The 24,814-nt window shown below is 51.5% G+C and overlaps 2 protein-coding genes across 7 annotated transcripts in view; both read right to left on the bottom strand.

Annotated features, from left to right (window-relative positions):
- Positions 1 to 1,321: 1,321 nt before the first annotated feature.
- Positions 1,322 to 9,515, bottom strand: RFLNB (refilin B). Its single transcript, XM_004267242.4, has 3 exons — positions 9,266 to 9,515; positions 6,259 to 6,368; positions 1,322 to 4,445 (listed from the first exon to the last, which is right to left on the bottom strand). The coding sequence occupies exons 1-3, from the start codon at positions 9,476 to 9,478 to the stop codon at positions 4,115 to 4,117; spliced, it is 654 nt and encodes a 217-aa protein (XP_004267290.1). The 5' UTR covers positions 9,479 to 9,515; the 3' UTR covers positions 1,322 to 4,114.
- Positions 9,516 to 12,582: 3,067 nt separating this feature from the next.
- VPS53 (VPS53 subunit of GARP complex) overlaps positions 12,583 to 24,814 on the bottom strand; it is a 138,010-nt gene continuing 125,778 nt past the window's right edge. For 2 of the 6 annotated variants that reach the window (XR_007473475.1, XR_007473480.1), the window contains 4 exons: positions 24,241 to 24,511; positions 23,479 to 23,657; positions 23,338 to 23,394; positions 13,597 to 23,180 (listed from right to left, as the gene is read on the bottom strand). The gene's annotated coding sequence lies outside the window, so the exon portion shown is untranslated. Of the gene's footprint in view, positions 12,721 to 13,596; positions 23,181 to 23,337; positions 23,395 to 23,478; positions 23,658 to 24,240; positions 24,512 to 24,814 lie in introns of those variants that run through there. The other 4 variants (XR_007473478.1, XR_007473479.1, XR_007473476.1 and 1 more) reach the window with 4 other exon arrangements.

Below are 24,814 nucleotides of genomic sequence, written 5' to 3'. Positions count from 1 at the left end.
TACAAACCACTTGATAATGATTATACGCCAAAGTAAAATCATGAGAATTTAATTTTGACAAGAGGCGTCCCACACAATAGGAGTCATTGCCTAATCAATAGGGTTATTCATTTCTTCAATTTCTGGGAAGTATACCAAAAGGGCTTTCTGAGAGTTATCACGTTACTATTAATTCCACCTACTGCTGCTTCTCCAGGGCACCAGCTTAGTCTGATACACTTCAAAAGGCTGAACATTTGAAATATTATTAGCTTCAACACACTTTCGCCTCTCTCTCTCTCGCCACACACGCACGCACACACGCACACACACACACAAATTATAGCTTTAATCCTACAGGCTTTAAATATTTTTCTATCAAAACCTTGGAACTGCTGATTAGCTCATTCATTTTATGGAAAATTTACACCGTATGACCTAAAAGGCAAAATTAGCCCTCATTGTCGTCCCAATCGGCCAAGTTAGACCTAATGTCTATTAAAAAGAGACTGGCTTTGAAAATGTATTTGTAAGAATGGTAATATGTATTCCTGGTACATGTTTATTTCTGGGTCGCAACTCAAAGACTAATGGATGAGGCACAGAGCCTCGCCATGAGTTTGAGGCTGGAGTGAAATAAGATGCCTTCACTTTCAGTAGCTCTTACCGACCCTCTCTTTTGCTTTGCCCAAAGGGACTTTTCCTCAGGGAAGACAATAGTCTGAGATTGAAGAGATACGGGTGGTCATATGGAGTGTCATCATTCTGACTGCCTCAACTGTACGAGATGTTGCAAATGAGAACTCCCAACGCGGGCCCGCCTTGCTTCCACCACCATGACGATTTATGTGCAGGACGCTTGCTGCAGGCATGCACAAAACCTACAGTGGATCCTGGTGCCCAGACACCATGTTTCTATCTGTCCCTTTGTCCTGCCTACAGGTTTTTCCAGCCCAGAGCAAAATACCACAATAATATTCAGGCTGGGTGGACTAAGGTGTGTATTTCTTCTGCAAAGTGGGAGGAAGGCGATTTGAAAGGGAAGGTGGGAAGGGGCTGGCCTGACAACATCATTCACAGGTGCATCTCAGAGCAGATCGGCTTTGGGAAAGAGTACACATCAAATCTGGGAACAAATTCCTTAAAATTCCTGTGCCCAGGAACCCCTTGGAAAATCTTCTTATACCCCCAGGAGAATGCACACCCCAGTCAGAAGTATTGTACTATTACTTCTATTACTTCATAATCACGTCTTAAAATTTCTTAAGAGGAGGAACCGTTTGTCTCACTTTTCTTAACCAGGCGTTATGAGTTTCTTTTAAAAAAAGGAAGCATCTCCAAGTGTTTTTAAAGGATAATTTATTATTAAATGAAGAAGTCATAAAACAAAATGAAGTGAGACAGATGTCAAAGATAAATTCACAAAGTCGTTTTCATCAAATACTATTCCTAAGGTGAGAAACAGGAAATGCATCAAATGAAAAGGTACTTACTCTTTTTCAAAGGTCTGTGATTTCAAAAGAAAACTTTTCTCTGAAAATACAAATCATCTTTATTACATAAAAGACATCATTTAAGAGTCTGAGAAAAAAGACTTTTTAACTCATAAGTAAATGGTATTTCCCAGACTCCCTTAGGAATGCTTGTTTTTAATCAGTGGGTTTTAAAAATCATCGCTTCCACCTTGCAAACTAACATGAATCCACCATGGATCGACAACATGCTATCCACCCTGACGTGTCCCCTTACGTCTTCACATGCTTCCTCTTCTGCAACTTTCAGCAACGCAGATTTGGAGAAAAAGAAAGGATTTGAGAGAACTAGTTTGGTCCCTAGTGAATAACTTAAAACAAAATCTGCTTTTCCACTCACATGACACACGTACAGTCGCTCACTTCTACTTACTTTACTGATATATTTCATATCAAAAAATCTCATACATGCATCTCAGCACGGGGCTGTTTAAAGGCCGCGTTCTCTACCCCTCGTCTCTCTGGCCGAGCTGCCCATGGCATTGTCCTGGGCTCGTCAAGTGTCTCCATTGGGCCAGAGCAAAACCTTGGGAATTCTCTTACCATAGTTTAAAAATCACACTTACCACTTGTCTTAAATGACAAGATCATGAAATCAGAGAGAAAAACCCATTTTTAATCAATAAATGCTGTGTAATTTACTCTTCCAAACGCAGGAGGCTGCTCTGCATGAAGACAGGAGACTACGGGGTCTTGGAGTGACCCCTCGAGGGGTCCCTGCTGAGCTTCACGCTGGCAAACTCGGGACCATGGAGCTGATCGCAGGCTCCACGGAAGGGATGCTTCCAACCAGGTGCACGACAGACTAAACACTATTCAACCTGAAGAGGACAGCAGACCATTTGGCTCTCTAGGCCTCTGATGACCTTAAATGACAGTGATTATCATCACACCTGCTCTCCTCAGAACAAAAGTCCCTGCTGTGGCTCCAGGGTACCCAGAGAACTCTCAATTCTGCTTTCAGGACAGATGGAAGCCATCAGCACAAACCCAGAGATACAGCGGGAGTCCGAGCTTCCAGGACTCTGCAAGCCCCAAGAACTTGACATAACTTGGATGCATTGAAAGGAAATACCCACGGTTTTGTTCTCTCCGATATCAGAAGAGCAAAAGTCCTCTGCCACTTTCTTTACTCAAAATCCACAGGGATCGGCAGGAGAAAGAAGTACGGGCCGGGTGAGGCAGGGCGGGCAGGAGGCTGAAGGCCAGAGGCAGCCTGGCCTCCACGCCCTCCTGACCTGGCCCAGCCTGTGTCCCCGCTTCTGTGGCCCGTTCAGCTGAATTCACACAGTTTCTTCCATTCACATGCAACGCCATGATTGTCACACTGAAACGAACGCTTAGACGTGTACGGTCACCCCAGCGCCCAGGTTTGGGAGCCTGACATGTGGCATCATTCCCTATGCTCAATTCCCCTTTGCTTCCCTTGGCTGGAGGCAGGGAGGTGGATTTCCTGGCTTTTTCGCTTAGACCTCGGGCACCAGCAGAATTCCTCCGCGGTGTTGACCCAAAGTCACTGGAAAGGACGCCCACCCTGATGAACCAGATCACCAGAAACATCTGTGTCCACCTCCTCCCTGGGGGTATCAAGTCCTAGGTGTGACTGTCAGCTCCCACTGTGAGTGAAACGCCCCCTGTGGACTCCGCCAAAAGTGCTTTCCCTAAGCATCCTTTCAAGACGCCATTTCTCTCCAAAGGACCCTCTGCTATGTTTCACCTCATGAAAAAACTAGGAAAGTATTTGGAAACCCCAAAATACATATCAGGAGAGTTACACAAGCCTGTGGAGACATTACCAGATGCCAGGGGTTCCAGGCGCTTCGCCAGAGCCCGAGCTTGGAACCCACCCGTGGAAGGAACCAGAACCAAGCCGTTGCCCCCGGACTCAGCCACCAGTTGATCTGACCCCACTCTAGAGGCAAGAACAGGGTGAACGCCTTCCTTCCTGCCTGCCTGCCTTTCCCTTCCTCTCTTGCTTTTTTTTTGAAAGGCATCTTATATTGTGGTTTGGGGTTTTTTGATATCACAAAAAAGATTTAGAGAATTCCAAGAGTTTTGGTTAAAAGGAAATACAAATGGAAATTTAAAAAACCAGAATGGAACTCAACTCTCCACAGATTGAACCCATATGGGTGTCACAGCTCACTGAATTAGCACCACTTTTGTAGCAGTGAAGACACCGGGGCAGAAAGTTCTTCCAACTCACTTTTTCCATCTCAGAGACTTTTTCCACGCTCCTCCCCAGACAAACTGACCGCCGGAGGAAGGGCGCTCCCCTCTTCCCTATTTCAAAGTGTGGCCATTTTCCTTTTGCTCTAGCCATCCTTTTATTTTCTCATCAAATTGAGACTTCGGGGAAGCTATGTAGCAGCAAACTAGGAAAACACACTCCTTTTCAAAACAATTGGAAAAAATTGTAAAAAATCAAATTCTTTCAATAATTAGAAGATGTTGTGACTTTTTTTTTTTTTTTTTTATTCCCCAGGCTGGGCTTAGAGGTATCTCTGGGTTAGACTCTTCTGGGGCTGGAATGACACACAAGGGCAGCCTGGCCCAACCCAACCTGGGCAGGAAAGCCAGGCCAGCCCCCCAGCCTGCTGCAGTCAGCTCTCCTCCGACAGGTAATCACCGCCCACGAGCTCAATGGCTTCGAGCTCCACGCTGGACAGGAACCTCCTCAGTGTCTTGCGGCAGTTGTAATCCAGAGTGGTGGTGTAGACGGTCTTGGGGTACTTGGGGTAGACGATGGTGGTGCTGAGAAAGCGGGCGGGCTTGTGGCGCGGCTCAAAGCGCACCTCAGCCTTGTAGTTGCGCCACGTGCAACTGGGGATGCAGGTGATGGTCTGGCTGCAGGAGGCCACCGCCAGGCCCAGGGGCAGGTGGACGTCGTCGATGAAGTGTCGCTCTGAGTCGTACTTGACGGAGGATGTGTACCTGAGCGGGAGACATAAGGCAGCGTGAAGCCGCTCCTCTGAGCTGGGGGCGCAGGGATCCCTACCGTGACCTTGAACCTTGAGACTCTAGGGAGAAGCCGCACGGAGTTTATAACGTGCTCACTGTGTGCTCCTGTCCTAGCGCTTTACTTCCAGGATCTAATTTAATCTTCCCAACAACCCTGGGAGAAGAAATCGGGGTGCAGAGGTTAAGGTCACAGTGGGAGGGAGCGGTAGAGCTGGGGTTTCAGTGCAGAAATGCAGGATTCCCAAGTTCAACCCGCACTCACTGTTCCTCACTGCAGGCGGCAGCCCCTGGAGTCGGCTCCCACTGACTTAAGCTTTGAGACTTGGCCAAGTTACCTAACTTCCAAGCCTGTTTCCTCTTCTGAAAAAGGTGCCCAATAGAATGGGGGAGAGTGTTAACCCAGCAACTGCTGTTGGTGGGGATGATATATACAACAAGGCAGATTCTCCTGTCCACGGGGGATGAGTGGTTTCTCTATCCCCTGAAGTGCACAGTCAGCTCTTTAATGAGAGGAGAAGGGAACCCAGACATCCTGAATGCTGGTTCTGAAAGCTTGGTGATACCAAATCCTAGTATTGGGGCCACCTCTGCCTTCGGCTTGGAGACTCCCTCAAACCCAGGGAACCGAGATCTGACCTTATCCATCACAGCCAATTACAGTCTTGTTTTCCATAAAATAAATTAACATCCACGTTCCTCAGCAGCTACTTTATAATTTTTTTAAAGTCCATCTTGGGCAATTTGGGAATTTCTTTTTTTTTGGAAGCAAAGCATGAATTCATATTACTTCCTAATTATGGCATCTTCATAGATACTAAAATATGCACAAGCGGGACCTCCCTGGCAGTCCAGTGGTTGGGACTCGACGATTCTGCTGCAGGGGGTGAGGGTTCGATCCCTGGTCGGGGAGCTAAGGTCCCACATGCTGCGAGGCGTGGCCAAGAAATTTTAAAAATAAAAAATAAAATAAAAAGTATGCACAGGCATCACACACAGACAAACTGAACAGCACTGCCCCTCGCCAGCCCCTACCCACTGGTCAGGGAGTAAGAACCGGCACTCTTTTTTTAAAATGAGTCTCCAGTGGAAACATCTCTTCGCCTTGGGCAAGTAGGTTAAAAGGCTGGGAAGCTCGTGTCATGAAGTCATGTCCCCATTCTGTTCAAAATACAAGCTCCTCAGGAATAAAAGGCTGAACTGCTCACCTCCAAACTGGTGAGCCTCCTTTGTTCTGTGTCAAAGGGCCCTTTGTATTCGTGCAACGGAACTCCATCTCTAAAGCCACCAGCTACCAAAAGTAAAATTCCGTTCTCTAAAAAGACATATCTTTAATGGAGCCTCTCAATGGATCTCTGCCCCCAGATGAGCCTGGATGATAAATTCCCCGAGGAAGAAGAACGGTACTTGCCCAGTGAAATCAGAACCTGAGGCAAGGTCACAGCACCTTGACACTGGGGTGGGGGTGGGGAGATGTGGAAAGAAGCTTCTGGAAAGGGGACTTACTTTATTACAAATTTTTAAACAGCTGATGGCCATGATAAGTGAAGTGCGAAAAGCAAGTGGCAGGACTTTATGTGTAACACGATCTCGTTTTTATTTTCATAAGTGTATCCATATTCAAATGGTTAGAGCACAGAAACAACATCCGAAAGAGTGCCCACCAAACTATACGAGGCTTTGGCACACTTTTGTCATTGACTATTTTTTTTTTTAATAACAAGCGTTAATTACTGGAACAAAAAATTGAAAATAGAAATAAAATGAAATCAGGGACTGCTATATTTACCTTACTTCAGTTGGTGGTAAGGGGTCAAACTCCACTCCTTCACCGAACGACAGGGGGCATAACCTTGGCGAGCAGCCGGAGCCCAGGGCGTTGGGGAGAGAAGCTGGATTCTGCAACAACAGAAAACGCAGTTAGTTCACAGCCCCATCCGATGCGTTCCCCGCAGAAGGTCCTGGCTCTAGCCTCCAGCTGATGGGCCCAACTGAGATTTGTGTCACCCTCCAGGGAATAATGCCAGCGAAGGGCTGACCCACAGCACGGGAAGACCACCGGACAGGGCACAGAGGATGCCAAGAGGTCTGCTCGAATCCCAGGCCTATCATGAACGTGTGCTCTCAGCAGAGTCACAGCATATGCCCTGTGACCTTATTTGCACACCCAGGGGGTGTCCCTTTCCATCGATGAGGTTTTGTGGAAGGAGGAAAAGAGGAAACAAATTACAGCTCAGCGTCGTGACCGCGGCCAGACCCCGGGGCTGCTGCATCATCCCGCAGCAAGGCGGTGAGAAAACCGACACGAACTGGGACTTCACTAACCAGAACCTTCAATTATGTGCCCCCAACCCTGGCATTGTCTCAGCAACTCTTCAGAAAAGGCCAAAACCAACAAAGAGAAATGCTACAAGGGATTTTTTTTTTTTTTACACTGAAGATTCAGTCCAACTTCCCCCATGTCCTCTGCCTCTGAGGCCACCAGATCAATACCCAGCCAAGATGGAGGAATCTGCAAACTCACTGGGAAGATGAACACCACAAAGTTGTCTATGTCATCTTCCACTATCCAGAAAACTCAAAGAGCCAGAGCACAGCATCCCAGGGGTTCACCGCCTTCCAGCCTGGTCAGAGCATGGGGCCTTCTGATTCAGCAAGCAGCCTGAGTAAGAGATGGGACCATCCTCCACACAGCTGCTGGGTTTTCACCTGACCTGACTGGAATCAGGGCTTCTGTGTTAAGTGAGCAACAGAGAGCAGCCCTTTGGGTTCCTGGGCTAACTGGGGGCTGTCATTTTCTTTGCCTGATTTGAGAGAAGAACCTACACTTGGGCCAGGGTATGGCGGTGGCAGCCCCACCCCCATGTCTTCCAGGAAGCAGACGTTTCTAGAAGGTTGACTCTAAGACTCTTATGTTACCAGGACAAGGTGTCAAGTGGGGGCACAGGGTGGACATGCAAAAGCCAAAGGGGACCAGGTAGGTCAGGGAGAGGCAGGGGGACCCCAGGGTCCAGCCCTGAACTTGGTGGGGGGAGAGCTTAATAAGCCCCCACTGGGGCTTGAGAACCCAGCTGGGGGAGGGGGTAAGGTGCGGGCACCGGCTACTGCAGAGCTTTAGGAAACAGCCCCCAGCAGTGACAGGGGGCCCTGCGCTGCCCCAAGCTCTCTAGCTGCTGGGCACTCCCCAACCTGGGGGTGCCTTCCGGGAGTCCTGGGGGCTGCAGGACAATGCAGCCACCAAGAGGAGGTAGGCGCCACCCAGCACTCACAGGTATCCAGACAAGCACTCGGTTCTCTTGCTCCTGCTTCCTCTGCTCCCTCATCCCTGCCACCCAAGCTCCCTGAGCACCCAGCCTGCTCCAGGGCAGGCTGGGAGTGGGGCGGGGCAGCAGGGGTTCTACGCATGAACAAGGGGCTTACCAGGGAAAGGGGACGAAGTCACAGTCTTTGGCATGGCTCTGGGAAGCATCCAGGAAGACTTCCCAGAGGAGGTGACAAGTTGGGCACTGCAGGGCTGGCAAGGGTTTGACAGGTGGAAGAGCCAGCTGGGTGTTGGGAGAGGTAGAAGGGGATGGCTGGGAGGGAAAAGGCACACCAGGGGGACGAGTAGCATCAGAGGCACCGATGTGTGTATCTGCCTGTGGTCAGGGGATGTGGAAGATGAGGCTAAAAAGGGCCAGGTGGCGAGGGTTCTGAAGGCCAAGATGAAGCAAGTGCTGCCTTCTAAATGGAAATGAGAGGATGCACTGATGTCCACCGAGAGACAGGATCATTGGTCAAGAATTCCACGTACCATCAAAGTGGGTGGGTCCCCGAGGAGCAGCAGCTGCCACTGACTACTTCACCCAGGGGAGAAGGCTGCAAACACCCATCCCCAAGGGGGAGGGGTGGCCTCAGAGTCCCACTTTTAGCTTGACTGTAGGCAGGATGTGGGTCCCCTGGGCTCTAGTTAAAGGCAATAAACACCACCATGTGAGCCATTTCTAAGGTAAAAGGGACCTGGTGTTTTTTCTTTAAATAAAAATTTTAAATTAAAGTAAAAGGACTCATTTTTGAAAGTTTCCAAGTTACTTAACTTCCAAGCCTGTTTCCTCTTTCTGAAAAAGGTGCCCAATAGAATGGGGGAGAGTGTTAACCCAGCGACTGCTGTTGGTGGGGATGATATATACAACAAGGCAGATTCTCCTGTCCACCTAAAGGCCTCCCACCCGTCATGGGCCAGACACGGGTTAGGTGACGGGACAAGAGGGGCCACGGATCTGAAAAGGTCCCCTCCAAGGCCACTAACAGTCCCCCAAAGCTGGCCCCCTTTGCTCTCTGAATCGGGGAGCCCGAGTACACCCCTCTCCCCAACACCCACCGGGAGGGGAAGCAGGCCCGTTGGAGCCACCGGGGGCGAGGGCAAAGCCCGGAGGTGCCTGGGGGAAGTTTGCTCTCGGTGTTCCCGGACCCCTCCAGCCCGGCAGGGTCAGGAATGTGGACGAGCCGCAGCCTGGCAGCCCCGGGGGCCATCACCCCGAAGGGAGGAGGCGGTGGTCGCCTTTCCCGGGGCTCCCGGGCCTCCCAGGCGATGACAATTTTCCAGCCACCGGCTCCAGCTGGCCGGGCTTTCGCCGCGCCTCCCGCCCCGGGCTCCCAGCGCTGGCCACGGGCGGGCTCCCAGCGCTGGCCGACGGGCGGGCGGCGGCGGGGACAGCGTGCCCCGGTAGGGCCGACACGACCGCCTGGGGGTCTCCGGTGCCCGGGCGCGGGGGAATACAGAGGATGGGGGGAGGGGCCGAGGCGGGGTCACTCACCGGGGCCGCGGGGGTGGCCGCCGCGTCGGGCTCCAGCGCCCCGGGGGCCGGCGCCCGCTCCCCGCCCCCGCCGCCCCCGGCCGCCGCGAGCGCCCAGTGGCTGGGGCTCGGGCTAGGGGGCAGCCCCGAGTCCGGACTGTCCAGGACGCCGTCGCCCTTCTTCTTCGCGTCCACGAGCTCGGGCACATCCTGCAGGCTCAGCCGGCCCACCATGGCGGTGCGCGCGGCGGGGCCGGGGCCGCTGCCCGCCGGCCGCCCTCCCTGCCCGCCGCCCGCGCGCCGTCCGGGTCCGCCGGTCTCCGCGCTCCCGGGCCCGCCCCCTGCCCCGCCCCGCCCGGGGCCCGCCCCGCCCGCCCGCAGTGGCGGAGCCGCCAGGCCGGGCGCCAGGGGCCGCTGCGCTCCCGCCGCGCGCAGCCCGCGCTGCGCTCCGCCCGGCCGCTCAGCCAGCCCCGAGCGGCCGATCACAGGAACGGGGGGCGCCGGCCCGGGCCCCCGCTCCGCTCGGCCACCCGCCCCGCAGCAAGCCGACCCTGTACCCCTCTCGCGCCGGGCCCGAGGGCGCCTTGTCCCCTCGCTCTGGCCCAGCCAGGCCGGCAGGCGCTCATATCTCGAGCCCTGGCGTCGGGCGGGAGGCAGCGTAGAGCCCGGGCCCGGAGAGGCCGGGGGAGCCGGCTGAACCCAGCGAGCAAACAACTGGAAATTATTAATAGTTAATGTGCTTCGTATGGTTCCAGCCGCCTCTTGGCTCAGCCGGGCGGGCTCTTAGTTTGTGTCTGGCTCTCATTTCTGCCCCGGAGGAAAAGAGCGCCTACTCCGTTTCTCCTCAGGGGGCTCAGGGGCTGGGGGGTGGGGGCGGAGCTGGGAGGAGCGCATCACCCCCTGGCCTGGGTGCTCAGCGGAACAGGCCGTGGCCACACCTGGCAGGAAAATTCTGCGTGGACTGGACCTCGAACCAGATGGACGGGCTCAGCAGGCTGCCCACCGGCTGTCTGAAGTGCCAGGGGCTCCCTGGTGGGGGTCACAGCTTTTCAGACGTGGGACTTCTTCCTCTTTAGACAGAGAAGCCCTATCTGAGTGGGAACTTGTTGCAGTAGCTGCCAGCTGTAGAACTGGGCTGTTCTCAAATCTAAAAGTACTAGAAAGTTCGAGTACTGTTTCTAACAGAGACCTCCCTGATTATCAGTAAGTATAGGAAGTCCCCACCTCCCACCAGCCACTGTACCCCGGGGGTTTCTGATGGGTGCCCAACTAGGGCCTCAAGCTGGAGCTTGCCCAGACCTAGCCCACAGGTGCCAGCTCTGGAGAGGAGCAGTGCCGTGGACTAGGGACTTCCCTGGCTAGACGAGAGGTGGGCGTGCTGCATGCCCCACCATAGCGGGCCAGTCTGTGTTCTTGCGAAAACAAAGGATCCTTGTCCTGCTTGGGACCTGGTGATGTCCAAATTTCGAGCAGGTAGATGTTCGAGATTTGCTGGGAAAGTTCAGCCCTCCTACCCTCCTCACTCATCACTTTTAGGTGAGGAAACGGAGAAGGAATTTGACTTGCCCCAAGTCACACAGCTGGTACAACGCAGCTTGCTGTGACCAGAAAGCCCAGGATCATCCCCTCCATAGAGAATAAAACCGGGTACGTGCCTGTGTGCTGGAGGTCATTCATTCAGGACCTGTGGGAACAGATTATAAAATCAAGCGTGCACAGTCCTGGATCGATGGTTCCTGCAAGGACGTACTGTAAGCAGTGGGTCTTAGAGATTGGGCCAACTGTGTGGCTACAATTCCCTACCCCTGTTGACCTCACCACCTGCACATCCCAGACTGCCCCCAACCCGGGGCATCACGGGAGGAATCTAAGAGCTTCCTGGGGGTGTGGAAAGGCGGTCTGCTGGCTGTGGCAGGACTTGGCGCCCTAGAGGGAGTTTGCCCACCAGCATTCCCATGTAGATCCTGAGAACTCTTTCCCGGCTTGGCCAGCTGGGAAAAGGTGTCCAGGAAGACGGCAATTGCTCCGTCTTCCAAGGTCATCAGTCTGGAAGAGGAGGATGAGGCTGAGGAAGGTCATCATGCTAGGCCAGTGCAGCCACTGTCTCCACCAAGGCCTGGATCGTTGTGGACTGTCTTGGGAGGGATCGCCCCCTGGACCCGCTAAAACATGGAATCTAGGGGGAGCCCTGAATTGCCACCTTCTCAGGGGAATTCTGAAGGGCTTAGATTACTCACATTCTGACAGAGATCCACAGAGACATCACAGCCGCTGAAGAGAGCAAGGGAGTGTGAAGCTGCCAGCTTCGGAGGGTCCAGGCAGATCAAGGGGACACCTTCGAGGCACCCCTTCCTCCTTGGCACTGGGGTCATCAAGCAGGTGGCCCAGGACTTCACGTGGGCATCTCAGCCATCAAACTGGACCCAGGAAGCATCTGTGTCCTGAGCTCCAGCCTATGACAGTTCTGTCTGATCCCCAACATAACCTCTCCCCAACCCAGAAGAACATCTTGGCTTTAATAGAGATCAGGACATCCTCAGGCCTCAGGACAATTGCCAAGGAGCTCCCAAAGCGTGAAATGATTGCATACCCTGGCCTCCTTCCTTACAGAGGAGCCTAGCGCTGATACACACAAAGGAAACTGGAGGGGCCTGAAGAGGAATTCAGCCCGGGGACCTGACGCTGACGGAGAAGCTGCATCAAAGTCTTCCCCTCCATGGTTCCCAGAACCCTGCTGAGCCAATCAGAAGACACCTGGGACCCCAGGTTTGTCCTCTCCTGTCCAGACTGTCTTCAAAGAGCTCAGAGATAAGCTGGAGCTGACTGGAAGCTGCTCGGGTTCAGAGGAGAACGTGCAGGGCATGCCCAGCCAGGCCCAGGTGTCCTGCCTGCGCTTGCATCTCCATGAACTCGTGGCAGTCCTGCTGGAGATGAGCAGAGGGGTTCTTACAACAGGAACCATCTGACTTCAGCCTGCCCATGAGTGCCCCTGGGTGGGAGAGCAGAGGGACTTCCTTTGTAACCTCATGGGAGCCATGCGGCACAGACCCTGGAAGACAGCTGTGTTTCGTCAGCCCTGAGCCGTGAGTCCGCACTGCATATCTGCTATAGTCCTTGGGAAGAGCCCCATGCCCTGGGCTCATCATTGTCCTACATCTTCTGCCAGATTGTTTTCCAAAGGACGTTTCTTAAAAAAAAAACACAAAAAACTCTAACCAAGGCTTGGGAAAGACAACGGATTCCACTTGACCCCCTCCTGGTCTGGCTTCGAAGACAGGCCTTCTTTTGAGGAGCATCTGGGTTGCACCTAGAAATCAGGGGTGAGTTGCACAAAAACGAGACCACGGACCCTGCCGAAAGAGTGGCCTCTCCTCAAAGCGGTCCTTTCCGAGTGGCCATCATCCCCTGCCTGGACCACAGAGACTGGTGTCCTCGTAGGACTTGGCTTCTGGCCCTGAGGCCTCTCCCAGCAGGGTCTGAGGAACAAAGCTGCGTCACAATGAATGCCAATCCTGCATTTTCCCTTTTTCTCCACTAAATTAAGCTGATGCCCAAACAGGAGTTGAGTCAGTCAAGAGCAGGGCGGGACCCCCCACAGTGCGGCTGCTTATTGTTTTTGGAGTAGCTTGTTTTCAGTAAACCCAGCCAGACAGCGGATTAAAAGCACTGTGGGCTCCAGCGCGCTGGCGTGTGCCCAGGGCCCCAGGTACCTTGCGGTCTCAGCCCCCTGGGTCTCCGGGCTCCGGGAACCACGAGGCAGTGGCTTGGCCTTAGTATTAAACCAGGTCCCCCCCTTGCGTTCATATACACCCATGTCAACCAAAATGCTTAAAAAAATAGGACTTTGTTTCCTTATGTGTCTTAAGATTAAGGTTATTGGTTTCAAAGAGCATGGAAAGGGAACTGCCATATTCGATAAAGAAAGAAACTGCATTAAAAAGATGTACTGGGGCTTCCCTGGTGGCACAGTGGTTGAGAGTCCTCCTGCCAATGCAGGGGACGCGGGTTCGTGCCCCGGTCCGGGAAGATCCCACATGCCGCGGAGCGGCTGGGCCCGTGAGCCATGGCCGCTGAGCCTGCGCGTCCGGAGCGCAACGGGAGAGGCCACAACAGTGAGAGGCCCGCGTACTGCAGAAAAAAAAAAAAAAAAAAAAGATGTACTGACACGGCCCAGCCCACAGGAGTCTGTGCACACATGAGTTGGTGAGCTTGGTTCATACCTCTGTGCTCCCGGGACTCACAAAGGTGGCCTGAATCAGAGGCCAGGGACACCAAAGGCTGGCCATTTCAGAGCGAAATGGGCCTGAGGGAACAGGCTCCTTTTCTTTCTTTTTTTTAAAAAAATATTTATTTATTTATTTATTTGTAAAATTTATTTATTTATTTTTGGCTGGGTTGGGTCTTTGTTGCTATGCGTGGGCTTTCTCTAGTTGCAGTGAGCAGGGGCTACTCTCAGTTGCGGTGCACGGGCTTCTCATTGCAGTGGCTTCTCTTGTTGCGGAGCACGGGCTCTAAGCACGCGGGCTTCAGTAGTTGTGGCACACGGGCTCAGTAGTTGTGGCTTGCAGGCTCTAGAGCGCAGGCTCAGTAGTCGTGGCGCATGGGCTTAGCTGCTCTGCGGCATGTGGGATCTTCCTGGACCAGGGCTTGAACCCCTGTCCCATGCACTGGCAGGCAGATTCTTAACCACTGCACCACCAGGGAAGCACCCAGGCTCCTTTTCTGACCTCTCACCTGGGAGACCACCAGGTCAGGTGGAGAGGTGGGATCTGGCCCAGCCTCAGTGGCGACGCTCACCCAGACACCGAATGAAGCTTGTGGTGGAGTCAGGCCAGTGACCCCTGTGTGGGGAACCTGAGGACCCCAAATACAGGCTCCACCCTTGGGGCCTCCTATGTGTAAGCTGAGAGCTGTTCTCCCAAACGCTCCCTAGTTACACAGAAAAAGGGCCGTGGCATCTGCAAAATAAAACCCAGATGGGATTTTGCAAAGAGCTGGGGCTCACGGCCTCGTTGGAACGACATCAATACACTTGCACTCCTGGCTCCGTTCTGCGTATTCACACCAGACAAGGACTTGCAGCCCAGAAAAATAGCCCTTAGTTGAGCAACTGAAGTTAAGACCCTTGGCTCCTTGGTTGAAGGGCGTGATAGAAGGGTGTGCAGGCAACAGTTGGCCAGTCTGCACAGCCACTCTCCAAAGGCAGCCTCCAGGACCCTCGGGGGATTTCGGTCTGTAGGCTGCGTGGGAAAGGGTGGAGAGTGGGAGCCTGGGGGCGGCCAATTGGCTCTGCTGTCCTCCTGGAGCCGGTGTCCCTAAGTGCATTCCTCTCCTCCCTCAAATTCAAAGCAGAATACCCCGCAGCGGGAGGCGGCTGTGGTTTGCAGCTTTGTACTGTTGGGAGCTCCTGAGACTTGCCGAAGACATTTACATGCCTTTGAAGAAATGCTTTTCAGTTTTGAGGAAAATTAGCCAGGGGTGGGGTAGGAACTTGAGGTGAGAGAAGAGGTACCAATGAAAAATTCCATGAGTCTCATGTTTTCCCAGGTCGCATCAGCTGGGGGTTAACTGGAATTTTATTGACTCTTGCCTTGTACTTCTGCAGGATGACCCCAACCAATGACAAGTATTTCTGGAAGTCTCTGCCTCTCATATGCTCATAAATAAATCTGGTTATATGCAGAGGATGCCTGCCATTAATTTTCTTTTCCTTTTCCTGCACCCACTGCCCCAGCCTTTGGTTCTGCTAAGTTGGGTGACAGTGACCCACACGGCGGCCCTCCAACAGGCTGCCCTTGCAGAGACCACCACCAGCTCCACCAGGCACTTAGAGAGGGGCTGCAGCCACGCCACCGCTATGGGTACCAAAGCCCCGGGTGCCGTTGCCGGTGCTGGTGCGGGGGGAGGGCCACAGAGCTTGGAGGTGCTGGAGCTGTGCTGTGGTCCGCAGCTAAGTGCCTCTCGCCCCTTCTGGTTGCGTTTACAGGGTGGTCCTGATGCAGTGCGGCTTCCTTTATGCCTGCTTCCCGCCCTAGGATTCACCTTGAACCATGCAGGGCTGGGCCAAGAGACAAATAATAAAACAAGCAAGCAAAAAACCCCTTTGAATTCCAAATCCCTCTCCCCTGAGCCAGGCTTACCCTTCTGGGCCGTTCTCTTGGGATTTCTCTAAGAGGCTTCCAGGTCCTGCGTGCAAAGAGCACGTCTGGACCTGAGAATGACAGGGATACTCGACTTCAGTCCCAGCTGGGCCCCCTGCCCCATCAGACACCCATCAAATATCACCCAACTCCCATCTCAACACCTTGCTTTTCAAAGACTGAAAGGTAGACTCTGCTATTTCCAGGGATGCCTTTTTTAGCATCAAGCCTGTCTGCCATCTGAGAAAGGACCTTCTGCTGTTAGCAGGCTGTGTTGGAAGCAGAAGCTTCTGGAATGTCAGATATCATCATCTTACAAACCCCAAGACAGGGCACAATGCCTACCTATTCTCCACGCTTGTAATAAAAAGAGCAGTTAATACGAGTGCAGCCGGGGCCTTCCATCACACACGGACATTAAGGAATCTGGGCTTTGTGTTCCTCTTGAAAGACTGTTTATCAGCAGATACCCTGTTCTTGTTCCCCAGAATCCATTTCACCTCTCCTCCCAAGGCTGAGAGCTCTTACCAAAACCTGCTCTGGGTGAGAGATTTTGGGGTTCGTGTGTGCTCTCCTGCTAGACCCATTCATTCAATCAGCACCTACCAAGGGCCTACTTTGTGCAAGACAGAGTGTGAGAGCACAAAGAGAGCCTCACCAGCCTGGTGGAGAGAGGGAGGTGAAGATTGGGGGAGGATTTCTGGAGGGAGTGACACCTGTGCTGATCCTAAAGCAGCAAATAAGGAACAGGCAGCAAAGAAGGGAGGAGGAGATGATGGCCAAAGCTCTGCCATGAGGTCTCTGAAGATCTGGTCATCCTTCTCCCCTGGCTTAGATTCACCGAGCTGGGAGCATTGCAGACTTGACAAGTGCCCCAAGTTCATTGCCTCTGGAGTCAATTAGCTCCATTCCCGGACGTGCATCCTGCAAAGATGTTGCACTGGTGACAGAGGGAAGCAAGAGTTAGGGTGGCTGGTTTAGTCCAGCTGTGCTCCTGGAAATGCCATGGCGAGGACACTGGAGCAAGCTGTTACTTTTCCTTTTGCACTTGTCACGGGTATTGTTTTGTGACTGTACTCTGGCATACAAAAGGTTAATTCTCTTTTTATTTTTTTAAACTGAGCTCAGTTTAGCTCGTAAACTCCCCGTTTCTCTCTAGACTGAAGTGTCTTGCTCACAGTATAGTTCTTCTGGAAAATGACTAGTGGCTCTTGGGTAAATACTACTCTCATCCTTCCCTTTTGCCTGGGTGGCATCTGGGGAGGCTTCCGTAACATCACAGCAGCAAGGATGGGGTGGCCGGTGGTGAGTGCCTGGTCTGTGGTCATCTTCCTATCTCTCTGGCCTCTACGGAGGAGAAATTTGCTCTGCTTGGCCAAGGAATGCCACCCTCTGCTTTTTATTTTTAATGGCACTGGTTGGCATTTGTGCCTCTACAACGTCGTTTTTTGTTTTGTTTTGCTTTTTTATTTAATTTATTTTTGGCTGCATTGGGTCTTGGTTGCTACGCACGGGCTTTCTCTAGTTGCGGTGACCGGGGATCCACTCCTCGTTGCGGTGCGCGGGCTTCTCATTGCGGTGGCTTCTTCCGTTGCGGAGCACGGGGTCTAGAGCGCAGGCTCAGTAGTTGTGGCTCACAGGTTTAGTTGTTCCGTGGCATGTGGGATCCTCCAGGACCACGGCTCAAACCTGTGTCCCCTGCATTGGCAGGCAGATTCTTAACCACTGTGCCACCAGGGAAGACCCACCCTCTGCTTTTCATGTCCATATGCCACTTGATCTGTACCCTAGTTGTCCCAGCCTGAAGTCCCTTCCAATGAGCTGGCCCTTTCATTACTTCTGGGAGCTCAGGGAGCTTGAAAGCCATCACCTCCCCATGATGGGGTGTGAGGGACTCTGTGAGGTGTGCCCGCCCTTGGGCCCACCTGGCCGGACAACACTCTCAGACACTCTCTCTCCTCCTCAGGTGCCTTGTTGAACACCTCACTTCTCTATGGGGACTGCAGTCTCCCAGGTTAATTGCTGGAAGCCAGGCAATGGTTTCTAGATCAGGGTTTCCCTCAAACTTATGGGGGTTTTGCTTATACTGGGGCTCAGCCCAGAGCGGTAGGGTTCTGGATTTCTTCTCCATGACCTTCCAGCCTCAAAACCAAGTCATATCCCCTCTAGTTCTTCCTCTTCTATTGATACCTGCTGGTCAAAATTCCCCCTCCCCCGCCACCTCTTTTTTCTATGGAAAAAAATGTTTATGTCAAGATGCACTGTCCCTCTGCTGATGGTGCTGGCTGTGTGCAAAGTCCTCCAGCATTTTGGCTCTTAAAATGTAAAGGGTAACTTTTAGAATAAAGGACAAAAACAAAGCAAAACGCCATTCCAACAATTCTTGTAACTCTCGCGGCTTTCAAGACTTTCTTCTCTACTATAGAATCACAAAGTCTCTACAGGAGTTCAGAAACTAAGAATTTAAGCTGTTATCTCCATAGCATCACTGCCAGAAGACAGTGCATGATAGGGAGCCCGGTCTGCTGATGGAGTCTGGGGAAAGGGCAGAGATAAAGAACAGAAGGGATGCTCAACTGAATATCAAACTCTACAAATACAAAGGACGACCGCTGCTTTCATGAGCGAACCGACAAAGCATGTCCTCTAGGAGCCCTGACCATGAGGGAAGCCACGGGGCTTTTGCTCAGAAAGTTTTCTTGCAGCAAGACACAGCACTGGTTGGGTCACATTTGGCTGTGTGCAGTGAAAGCCAAAGGGGGAACTTCTGCTTACTGGGTCTCTACAGATAGAGCTGCAACTACATCCTCGCAGTCAAGAAGCAGGAAAGAACATCTAGGGCAAGTGAGGATGTGGAGAAGAGGGTACACACGTACACACGGTCGATGGCAGTGTGCAGCATAATCTCTGCAGAGGACACTTTGGCGAGAGTTAGCAACATTTCAAATGTGCGTGCCCTTTAACCTTTTAAAATGGGAACTGAACGATTTTAGGAGAGTAGCCTACAAAAAGGTGGGCACAAGTAAGCAAAGATATTTACAGGAAGATTTTCACTGGCGATGTGTTTCTTACTGCCAAAAAACAGAAACCTATTTGTATACTGAGAGGAGACTGGCTAAGTAAACGGTGGTCTATCTCAACTATAAAACACCATGTAGCCTTAAAAAGAATGAGTGGCTCTATGTGTGCTGAGGGAAAAGAGATCCAAGATTTCTTGTTTAGCTGTAGAAAAATATGCAGATATGCTTAATATTAATTTTGTTTGCAAAGCGCCCTCCCCCCACAGTGTAAGACAGAATGTCTGGAAGAGGAGTGTAGCACTTCTGATATATTTCTATATTGTTTAAACTTATTAACATGAATACTGTGTACTTTAAAAATGAGTATTATTATTGCAATATTTTATAAGGTGAAGAAAATAGAAACAGCAGTGCAGAAACACTCAAAATCATTGGGGTTAGCAGTCATGAGAGGAGGTCAGTGGAGCGAGCCTTATGCCAGCTTCTTTGCAGAAGCCCTCAGAGCAAAGAGGAACTCCGTGGGCCCGGCTGGGAAACCACGGAGAAGGGCTACCCCACGAGGAAACCCTACCTGCCAGGCCTGACTGGGACTGAGAGCCTTGATTTGCTGGGGCAACTTAGATTTTTCTCTTGGTTTCTGTGACTGGTGTTTGTATAATCATTAAGAAAATGTTTTACGATTAACTAACCATATTGGTTGACAAAGAGAGTTGTCAAGGGTGCCTTACTCTAAGGCCTTGAGACTGAGGAACTAGGAAAAGGAAGGTGGTGCCCTTTAGAGACGGGGAATTTCAGGAAGGGAGCCGAGTGTACCTGGAGATGCTCCACCCAAGTCGATGATGGGACCTGCAAGCGGACTGGGGTCAGCTGAAGGGGACGGACAAGGGCTAAAAATCTGAGAAACCTCAGAAGGCATAGCTGGTGTTTTTACCTGTGATGGGCAGAAAAGTCCTCTGAAAGAGTCTGGAGTGAAAACCACAGGAGGCCTAAAACCTTGGGGCTTGACCAGAGTCAAGGTTCAAAAGGAAAAGAGCATCAGTGACGGAGACCAAGACGTTAAGGGAGCAGGAAAGCAAGGCATCGAGGGAGTGAAGGGAGCATTCCCAGGGGCAGGGAGGACTCACCAAATCCACAGAGAGTGCAAAGAGGATGAAAGTATGGCAAGAAGGTCATCCTTCCAGAGACGTTTCTGGAAGGTAGTTGAGATGGATGCTGAACAAGAGGGAATGCACTTAGGGGCTGGAGGTGATGGCTGTAACCTTTTGTTGGAAATGGTAACGAAGGCCACAAGAGAAGTAGCACGGGGGCCTGGGAGGGTGGTGGGAGATCAAAGAAAGCATGGAAGCCCTGGTTCACTTCTTCAGGCAGAACGGAAAAGGGGACGAGCTCTGAGAAACTTGGTGGGAGTGGAGGAGGGGGCAGGAAGGGAGGGGTGGGACTCCAGGGAAGGCCAGCCAGGGAGGGTGGAGCGGTGAGTGGCAAGTGGGATACACAGAGGTGGCTTGGACTTTGCCAGTCCTCGCCACAGTGAAGGGCAAGCTCACGACTGGAACCCTCGAGGTCTCAGTTTCCCAACTGATAAATGAGGAAGTTTGAACAAAGCTCTAAAAACAAATAAACCCACATACCACCCAACGCTGATGCTCCAATTCAGAGCTTCCCAACTACAGAGCTGGGTCATGGCCGGAGTGCACAGCAAATGCCCACGTGGATCCCCTCAGCCCGGTTGGCCGGGGGCGGGGCGGTCCCCTGAAGCAGCCACAGTCCCCAGGCCCATGAATATGGCCCCGGCAGCCTCTTCAACTGGTTTGCCCCAGCGTGATGCCAAGGGAGCACAAATGTCATCATTTCTATGCTTCAAGTCCTGAAAAGGTTGGGAAGCTTTGCATGTACACAGACAGACGTGTGAGGCCTCAGGCGTTAAGATTTGGGGCTTGTCGGGATTTTGAGAGAAGGATGGGCTTCCTTGCAAATGTTGCCCAAGCCCCCTCCCCCAGTTCCGGTTGCATAGTTTTGTTCTTAGAAAAGAGCTGCCTCGCACAGGGTCGGGGGGTCGGGGGTGGTCCTTGCCCTCTGATGTCCTCTTTCTAAAGGCGGCAAGGCTCAACCCAGAAGGTGGCCTCCAGCGTGACTCGGACAGGATTTGGGTGACAGTTCAGGGATGTGGACCTCAGATGAAAAGCTGCTCTCTCCTGTACAAAGGTGACACCGCCAAACACCCCCGCCCCTCGAGCAGCAGCCGCTGATGAGGACAGCAGCTTCCAAACTGGCTTCTGGGGAACCTGGAATTCTTGAGATGTTTCAGGGGGCAAAGGAGCTCCACAAGGCTTTGATTCTAACCTCCCTTTAAGGATGCATACTTTAAGCTTATTCTAAAAACTGAACATTCGAAAGTAATAACATAACATGCGAATGTGTTATTGGTGCAAATATAAGATTTTACAGATCCTTGGTGTGTTAACCTGCACTGTCAGGGCTGTTCTGTCCACGTAGACCTCAGGATAAAGAGTCCTTGTCACATCTGGGTAACCAAAGAGTATCTGGGATTGGGAGGAGGGCTTGTTTAAAACAAAACTGATGCTGTTTGCAAATTCTTAGCTGGATTAAGTCAAGATTTCTCTATTCTATGCAAGCAAAGCAAAACACAGAAATAAACTGGATGCTGGCATTGGTACATATCGACTGCCACCCATAACCTTAGCTTTGCAATGCTTTCTATTTAACTGAAACAGTTTCAGTGTTCTCACTGACTTGCTTTGAAAGATACTTGAACTCACAAAATGTATTAATAAAATACTTTTATCTATTCGTAGAGTGAGAGTCCCATGTAAAATTGGGTCTCATAAATTTGAAAACCACTTGTGAAGTGCAAAGAGCATGGATGACACCAATCCTGGCTCTGCCACACACGAGCTATATAGCCTTGGGCACATCATTTGCCCCCCAGGCTTCCAGGTCCACATCCATAAAATCCTACCCACTTAACAGGGGTTTTGATCCAATGAGGTCTCTTAACTATCCAGGAGGCAGTAAATACTCAGTTCCCTCCCCACCCAATAGCATGGAATGGCCTGGATCTCTCGGGCCTGCTCACAATCAGGTATTATTTGCATGCCAGACAGTAGCTGGGCTGCAACTCTGGCCAAGGGCTTAATCCACGGGGACCATAAGGCCCATTAGCGCCCTTCTCTGACGACTGAGCAAGCCAGCCAGCCGAGGGGCCGACACTTGGGATCCGTTGAGAGCAGTGCCAGGGTTGCAGCAGGGAGTGGGTATGAGGCTGGGGGAGGGGGGTGTCTCTGTGTGTGCACTCATGTTTTCTTTACACAACACTGGCCATTTTTCCATTTGCCTGCTAAAGCGCTTCCGCGGCTGCCCCAGGCCAATCTCAGGACTTTAGTGAAGAATTCCGTGGAATGCGGTCTCTTTAGCAGGTGGTGCGCTTCCCCTCTGCTTGAGAAGGGCCTTCCTTTTCCATCAGCACAAAGCAACCAAGCAGAAGCTGGAGTTTCTCTCCACCACTTCACCTGGTGCTCCTGAAAGTTGCAGCCTACTTGGTAAATGCTTTTCATGGCCCCAGAAGTAAAGGGAAGTTATGTTGAGAAGCTGTTCTTAATTTCTCACGTGTTGAAGAATTACCCCAAGCAGGATCGCACCAGCGATTATGCAAATTCTATTTGTTGCTGAGCAGAGGCCACCAGAGCTCTCAGATTAAGTGATAAACATTCTTAGGGGACAAAGAATGTACACAGCTTTTCCTCTGTATCACTCTTATCGCCCAGCATTCTCTGTATCGATATCCCCAGAGGGGATTGGAAGAGCCAGGCAGGTACTTTTCAGCTGATTACAGGGATTCCACTGGCCCTGGGAATCATCTTTGAAAGGCAACTGTGAAGTAATCCGAATAGCTGGTGAACTTCTGGCTTCCCTGTTAGGTCTGCCTGTCCCAAGATAATCTCGCTTAGCATTTTCTGGGCATTGAAGGTCAAAAAAAAAAAAAAAAAGAGTGCAGGCAAGAATTTTGTCCCTGCCAGGACTGGCCAGTTGAAATCGGTTCTGTGGACACCAGACACCATTTCTAAAGACATGTTTTTTGGAAAGCAGCCTTTGGCAATCCTTCTAATTTGCATTCAGAGGAAATGTGCCACATTTTCCGTAACAGGCAGTCCAGCCAACACCACCGGGGAGGGAGGAAGCTCTTTTCTCAGTGTCTGCAGGTTTATCCCTAAATGCTACGGAAATAGCAGCTGCTGGGGCAAGGGGAACAGAGGATGGAGCGTCTTTAAAACGCTTGAGTAAGCTGGATATCCCAGGCGGCAGACCTAAAAACGCAAAGGCTCCGTATTCCGGTGCTTGCTTCAGATGCGGCCTGCACCCAGCAGCAGGCTGTGTCGTCACGTGCCCATCCTTTCCAAGTGAGCCCAGGGACAGAGCAAGCGCTGTGGCCACCCACTTGGGGCTGAGGCCTGGCGAGTGGTGAGGAGCAGGTCACATTTCACACGGCCTCGTGGCTGACAGAGCGTGCGCACAGCTGGCTCTTGTGTGACCTTCACTGCCCTGTTAATTACACGCACCCCCCCCCGCCCCCTTTCATGGATTCTGAAAACTGCTTTTGTTTCAAACATTCTTTATATCCCTCTACTTACCTGGTTATGTATGCGAGAAAGAAGAGAGCCTGGTGGGTCAATCATCTGGCAGCGTTCTTCTGGGTGGGGTATACGGAAATGTTTCTTTTCTCATCAGACGGATTTCTGGCTACCCTATCGAAGTGGTGAGCTGGTGAAAATAAAGAATGGAAACTAGGGAATGATCTTGAAGCCAACCTAATGGAAGTGCTGCCGCAGATTTTCCAGGGCTGAGGGGAACATCAGACTTCCCCAGAGGTTCGCTGCAAAATGCCCACCCAGCTATTAAGGAAACCGGATTGACTTACTGTGCACAGGACAGAAGGCCTCTGGCAGTCACATGGAGAAGCAGGCTGTGATTGGAGCTGGGAGGTGGAGAAGGGAAAGTCAACGGGGTAGAAATTTGGAGCACAGGGAGGATTCCACATCAGAAGCAGAACGCTTTATACCTATTTACAGAGGGTTTCCACCACCGCCGGACATGCCGGGACCTCGCTGAGGAACATCACATTCTGGTTTCGTGCTGTCAGGGAATGGGCGCATCTTCACCAGGCAGAAGGGCAGATGCTGAGAGGGGAGCCCGGGCTTCACGGGCTCGCTAATTCTTTCCCATAGCCTGTTCTGTTTTCTGTCAACAGTGAGGAAATACATCCTAGCAAATGACATCCAGTAATGCTTTAATCAACTGTAGTATTTTATGCTGCGATATGCGCCACGAAACCACTTCCAGATGGGGGAAAAATGAATGATATTTACACAAAAAAGCAATCCCTTTATTTTCAGGAATCGATACCTTGAGGGTCCAGGGGGCTTATCTATTTTGATAAATACTAGAAAGAGACTGGAAGAGTTTCTTTACTGTGTAAAACCTAACAGTACTCTTTCTGCACGCCAGCTTTTCATGTGTCTGTGTTTCCAAGGCTATTGTTTAAACGGCCCAACACAGTTCTAAGGATTTTATTTTTAGCAATCTGACTTGGAGGAGACAAGAAGTGTGAAACACTTGCTTTCACGCTCAAGCAAGTTGGTTATTTTGGAGATTTCTCTTCCTAGAGAGAGGAATTACATTTCCAGCTGTGAACTTGTGGCATTTTCCCTAGCATTCTGTAAACGGGGGACCAGGGCTCCCTGTCCAATGGCAATTCAGGATGGGCTGGTGTCACGTCCCCTGCGACCCCTGCTCGCTTGCCCTGCCTGCCCGTCACTCTTACATTGGTCCTTGGACGTCTGCTTTCGGTCCTGTTCCACCTGCACCGAGGAGCTGCCCGAGGCATGAGAAAGTCGGTGCCCTTTCCTGGGAAAGCCCCAGGTACTGGGTCTTTGTTCTTCAAGAGAGGGAGGCGTGGCAACAGTTAGTTAGCTTCAATTCCAGAACGGAACTTGGAGGTCAAAACACCCCGTCCATGGTGGTTCCCATTTCCCTGTTATGATCCAAACAGAACTTTCTCCAGCCTGGGCACCTCTAACGAGCAATCAGGAAGTCTGTCCAGAGTAAAAACAGCAGTGAACTCTTTATCAATTATAAATTACGAGTATTTATTTTAACCACATAAGGTGACTTTAAGTTTTTTTTTTTTTTTAAAGGGGCTAGAGAAAGCGGAGGGAAGGAACCGGTACAGTATCTATATAATTTAGCTGAATAACAGAGTTGTTAGCTACTGTTTTTATCAATGAGTGCTCCTTTATATATATTATTTCAAAGTGACAGTAATAAATAAACCTTCTGTTTGGGGCTTGATCATCAAAACAAGAAGAATCCTAGTCCGTATGGGGACAGCATGATTT

This window comes from Orcinus orca, chromosome 19 (assembly GCF_937001465.1).
Source record: "Orcinus orca chromosome 19, mOrcOrc1.1, whole genome shotgun sequence".
NCBI classification, from domain to species: Eukaryota; Metazoa; Chordata; class Mammalia; order Artiodactyla; family Delphinidae; genus Orcinus; species Orcinus orca.
Note: the sequence above shows the minus strand (reverse complement) of the source record. Positions and strands in the feature narration are given on the sequence as shown.

What these genes read in the sequence shown, in the direction of transcription:
- RFLNB (XM_004267242.4), bottom strand. Translation starts at nt 9,478, where the DNA reads ATGGTGGGCCGGCTGAGCCTGCAGGATGTGCCCGAGCTCGTGGACGCG. An exon ending in CGGCCACCCCCGCGGCCCCG is followed by an intron (nt 6,369 to 9,265) that starts GTGAGTGACCCC and finishes CTGTTGTTGCAG; the next exon opens with AATCCAGCTTCTCTCCCCAA. An exon ending in TTACCACCAACTGAAGTAAG is followed by an intron (nt 4,446 to 6,258) that starts GTAAATATAGCA and finishes TCTCCCGCTCAG; the next exon opens with GTACACATCCTCCGTCAAGT.